This window comes from Rutilus rutilus (genome assembly GCF_951802725.1).
Source record: "Rutilus rutilus genome assembly, chromosome: 20".
Classification (NCBI taxonomy): domain Eukaryota; kingdom Metazoa; phylum Chordata; class Actinopteri; order Cypriniformes; family Leuciscidae; genus Rutilus; species Rutilus rutilus.
Window position 1 is genome coordinate 35,500,351 of NC_140225.1, and position 5,237 is coordinate 35,505,587.

Sequence of the window (5,237 nt, forward strand, 5' to 3'; positions counted from 1 at the left end):
TGAACCCCGATAAATGCTGCTTGCAGCTTTAATTTTGTGTGAATTCTTCTGTACAAGTGCAAGACAGCGCACGAATACTGAAGTGAATTCTCTGAGACGGCAAACACTGAGTGTTCCACTCCACTTTCAGACACTCACGATCTTCCCTAAGCACTTCCCCTTCGTGAAGTGGACAAGTGAAGTTTATATGGACAGACCCTCGACCCGGAGCGAGTCTGCTTCATATGTACACTTCAGGCAGCTCCATATACCACAATGCAACACGGTTGTGGCATCACGGTTTAATTGAGTACCACCACAAACAACAAACAACGAATTATACATTTTTTTACATAAAAAACAACCCAAACACACCTATATATAGAATGCTGCAGGGAAAAAAAGTAAAATATATATTAACTCCATAGAAGTGATCAAGGGCTTCGGACGATTCCAGTTCAGCCAGTAGTGGACACTCATGCAACGTAAGCCATGACGTTCATACGAGTGAACGAGACTGAGGGAATGAGACTCAGGGAACGAGACTTGGGGAACGAGACAAGGGCTGCATTCCAGTCCAAAATTGTCATGCCCTTCACTTGCTAACTTCCCTCCGTCTCGTTCACTCGGATGTACGTCATAGCTTACGTTGCACGAGTGCCCACTACTGGCGGGAACTGCAATGGGCTGAATTGGAACGTCCTAAGCCCTTGATCACTTGGAATCAGCTATGGAGTTGATTTATTATTTTTTAAAAATTCCCTTTAAGAATTTAATGCAGCATCCAAATGTATATACTGTAGGTGTGTTTGGGTTGTTTTAAATTAAAAAAATTATAATTAATATATCATAGTTGTTTGTTGTGGTGGTGATTAGACGAAATCTGTGGTGACATCGCAATCGTACTGCATTGTGGGACATGTAGGTGCCTGAAGTGTACATATGAAGTAGACTCGCTCCCTCTGTCAATATCGAGGGAACGAGGGCCTGTCCATATACTTCCCTTGTCCACTTCACGAAGTGGAACACACTTCAAAATGGTGGCAGAGATTCCCCCAAGGGGAAGTGCTTAGGGAAGTTCGCAAGTGCGTGTCTAAAAGTGGACTGGAACGCACCCTGAGGGGGCGAGACTGAGGGAACGGAATACGGTGTTTGGGGCGCACGCTTCGGATGTTTGCGTTCATGATTCCTCTGGACCTGCAAACATCCTGCTACAATTTAGGGAACCACATGTTACATAAATCAGGTAACAGTTCATGTTTAACTTGCATATACGATTTTGTTTTAATCCAATAAATATAAATCATCATCTAGTGCTGCTCGCATTTCATAAGGAACAGATGTTCTGTGTGTCCCAGCTCTTTAGCTCTTTCACCACTGTTAAGGGTTCATTCTGTGGCATGTGTCACTTTTTGTGATCATCCTGAGATTCTGATTGGTGCTTCATCAGTTTGACTACTTGTCTGTGTATGTAGAGAACCTGTGTTGGTTGTGTTAGCAGTAGTTATTTATGTCTTTGTGTTTTCTGAATGAGAACATGGATAAACCTGTGCAGAATAATGGCATTTTTTGAGTTTTGCAGAGAATACTGAGTGACACTCGTTGTGTTGGAGATCTTGCAGTTCAGTTTAACTGCTCATGTAAACGGACTAAATCTACATTCATTTGTATTTTAGTTATTTTAGTTGGCACAAATCTCCCATACAAAACCATTTTCAAAGAAATAATATTTAAAATGTTTTAAATTGTTTACCTTTTTGTTTGTTTGTTTTATAGATTCACCGTAGCAAAAACCGCTGGAAGTTTTACCTGAAAGATGGTGTGATGTGTTACGGAGGGAAAGACTATGTGTTCTCCAAGGCTGTAGGAGAGGCGGAGTGGTGATGGAGAGAATTTACTCTCTCACAAGTATTTTCCTTATCTTTCATAATAATTACAATTTACACGATCTTCAGATTTTCTTTGTACGAGTTTGTAACATTTGATACTGTATTCTGTGATACAGAAATTAATGTTGGTGCTTATTGAATTGATCTGACAAGATGAATGTCGAGGTGTAGTTTTCATTAAATATGATTCCCTGTGTTTTGTTATGTTTTTGTTATTTTTGAAATGTGGGCTTTTGTTTTTGTTTGTTTTCTGCCGTCTGCTGCTTTTCTTTTCCCAGGTTGACGACAGTGATGGTCCCGAACACTGTGTGTGTTATAAAGATGTTAAAGTCCACATCAGGAAATGTGGTTGATTTATATTGAACTCGGCAGAATTCTATAAAAAAAAATGATATTGATTATGTTGAATTATACTAATGACTCAACAGAGATTTACTTTCTACAGTTATTTTAAGTGTTCTAATTATGATATGGCGTAAGTGTCGAAGCTCGTACAGTGTGAAGCTTCGTAGATGGTTTTCATCAATACTCTAACCTTGCATAGCTGTTGCTTTGCTGGTATTGACCATGTATGTTTTCTTTATGAGAATAAAATAAAGCAATTAACCTCAGTTATATGTTTCAGTCTGTGCTTAATTATTTTGTCCTGTTTCATTTAGTGTCTTTCATCTCTTCTTTTCTGTCTCCCACTGAAGCCCCTGGAAAGCATTCGTGCTCTATAAGGAGAACAAGGACACCATGGAGGCCATCAACCTCCTGTCCAAGTTCCTCAGGTGTGTGTGTGTGTGTGTGAGAGAGACGAGTCTGCAGCCTGTGAACGCGGATCACACACAACGCTGGCGTCACATACAGAGTTCAGGGTCACGTTCTCCTACAGACGAGGGCCAGATCCGACTAACGCTCAGGACACACTCCTGTATTCTGCCCTTCTGTGTCTCCTCAGGATCAGCGCTGAGAGATTATCTCAGCTCAACAAATGCCTCATGAACCTGGAGCTGGGAAACTTCAGCTGCAAGAAACATGCATTAAAACTGGGAGAGCTGCAGGGAAAGCACTTCACTAACCCTGACTTCACTACACGTGGTCCTCAGGTGAGAATTGACGTATGAGTGTCTGTTCTGTGTTTTTCAACTAGATAAAGGTAGACCGGTTTAGAGCAACTTCATTCTAAGCTGGCCAAAAAAACATGTCGCACTCTGATTAGTGTGCATTCGTCATGGCAATGTTTCGACACCATTATGCAACATCACAACATTTATCAAGAGTTGCGTAAATGTTTGGCTGAGATCTTGCATTGACAACTGCTCTGTAAAGTCTCCAGCACATTCCAAAGACTTTCAATGGGGTTAAAGGTCACGACTCTGTGGTGAAAATAATTCCTCATGCTCCCTGAATCACTCTTTCACTGTTTGAATCCGATTAATCTTTCCAACAGATGTTAAAGGGTCTGTAAACCTTATACGCCAGGCCACTTATCAAGACGGGCAGCAAAGTAAATACTAGGCTGTTTGTCCATTGGATGAATTGACACTTACCTGTATTGAAACCAATTCATCTCACCGTTTCAAAATGGATCCAACCCTCTCAATGTATGATCGGGTATAAAAATGCAACTTTTTGATGTTTGATCAAGTCATTGAGTTTTGATGGTGCTGAAACAAACACATCTCGTAGTGTGTGTTTATGAGTCGTCATCTTCTCTTTTGGAGTGATTGTATTCTATGTGCTGAGTGTTGAATGTATTCTAAAAAAGAAAAGAACTCTACTAAAGAAAAAGTCAAGTCACCTTCATTTATATAGCGCTTTTAACAATGTAGATTGTTTCAAAGCAGCTTTACAGTGATAATAGGAAATTAAAGAACAGAGATTGTTTTGGCTTTATAGCAGCTCTAGAATAGGGTTATTGTCCAGATAAAGTTAGTTTTGATTGCTTCACTTCCGTCACAACGATCATTAGGGACCGTTCGGTATTTATGGAATGGACCACCGGAGGAAAATAGGGGAGGGTCATGTCTTTTTATTCTTTGTTAAGGGGAGGGTCATCCAACATTTTTTAGTCTAGGGGGAGGGTCACCCAACTTTTGTATTCATGAAAACAGCTAAATTTCAAAGTGGCTTGTTTGGTGCATATTTTTTCCATGTCACTCCATGTAGCTCTCTCGGTCTCGGCCCCCCATTCCTATCAGATGGGTCTGACCCAACAAAAATCCAGTTTGGCGCTGTTTGACAGTGCGCACGCACTACACGCTCAGAAAAAGTGCATCATGTCAGAACAGAGCGCCAATGAAATGTTTACCCAGCAAAGCTTTAAAGCACGAGCAAATAATGAACTTTTGTGATTGCAAATAAGTGCAGTGTCCTGTGAGTGTAACTCTACCGCTGCATTAACATGTGTTGTGAATGTACGTCGAGTTTTACAGTATTGGGACTGAGGTGCCAGAACTGCAGCTGATAGAATGTGCGCTGTACGATACTACCATATTTTAGTTTTCATTCATATTGTGTTTCCACGACAATGTTAGTGAGTAAATCTACTGAAATGGCCACCATAACAGTGGAGTGTGATGTGTAAGATGTAGGGCTACCACATATTTAAATTACTATTAGTATTATTTGAAGTTAACATAATAAAATACGTAGACCTACACCAAAAAACTAGTTGAGGATAAATTCTTTAAAATTGGGCAATTCCAGCGTTATGGACGTGACATTTGCAGTCAAAACTTGAAATATAAATTCTCAGAAAATGCATTTAATACCATACTCCATACTCCCTTAATAAAGGAGTCCAGACATTAGAAAAATATCAGTCTACACATGCGTTTTATATTTAATATGAGGGAAATGTGACGTGACACAAAAAATCGTTAACTTTTAGGTGGCAAAATATTTTTTGTAATTCTATGAATTACACTGCGCAAAGCAAAAGTAATACGTACACACCGGATGAAGAAGGGTCGGCCTCCACAGAACATAAAATATATATATTTTTTTTTCGTGTTCGCATTTATGAGGAAAAAAACAATGTTACGGACGTGACAGTTCTCCGTTACGGACGTGACCGCTCTGAAAGCGACTTTAAAACTTTCACAGAGACCTCAAACAGAAAGCACAAAGCCTTTCTTTAAAGTGAATTTCGTTTTTTATTAATTGTATCTTAATTTTAATCAATGTTTCATCTACCAATTGCCTGGACTTAATAAGAAGTAAATATAGTAGACAATAGATAATCAGGACACGGAGGCTCCGGCGCGTGAACTGCGTGAGCTGTCTCATAAATGAACCGAAACTCAGCGTATAAGATACTTGCCTCACAGACCTGAGAAATATATAGAAAGCTTGAAATGTCTACTTTTAAACAGGGTTAGG

The 5,237-nt window shown here is 39.8% G+C and overlaps 1 protein-coding gene across 1 annotated transcript in view; it reads left to right on the forward strand.

The window, feature by feature from the left end:
- Window positions 1-2,478, forward strand: part of gtf2a1l (general transcription factor IIA, 1-like) — a 37,848-nt gene extending 35,370 nt beyond the window's left edge. Inside the window, exon 9 of the mRNA XM_084391437.1 lies at window positions 1,756-2,478. Within this exon, the coding sequence (XP_084247563.1) occupies window positions 1,756-1,863 (108 nt within the window). The 3' untranslated portion in view covers window positions 1,864-2,478. The remainder of the gene's footprint in view (window positions 1-1,755) is intronic.
- Window positions 2,479-5,237: the final 2,759 nt, after the last annotated feature.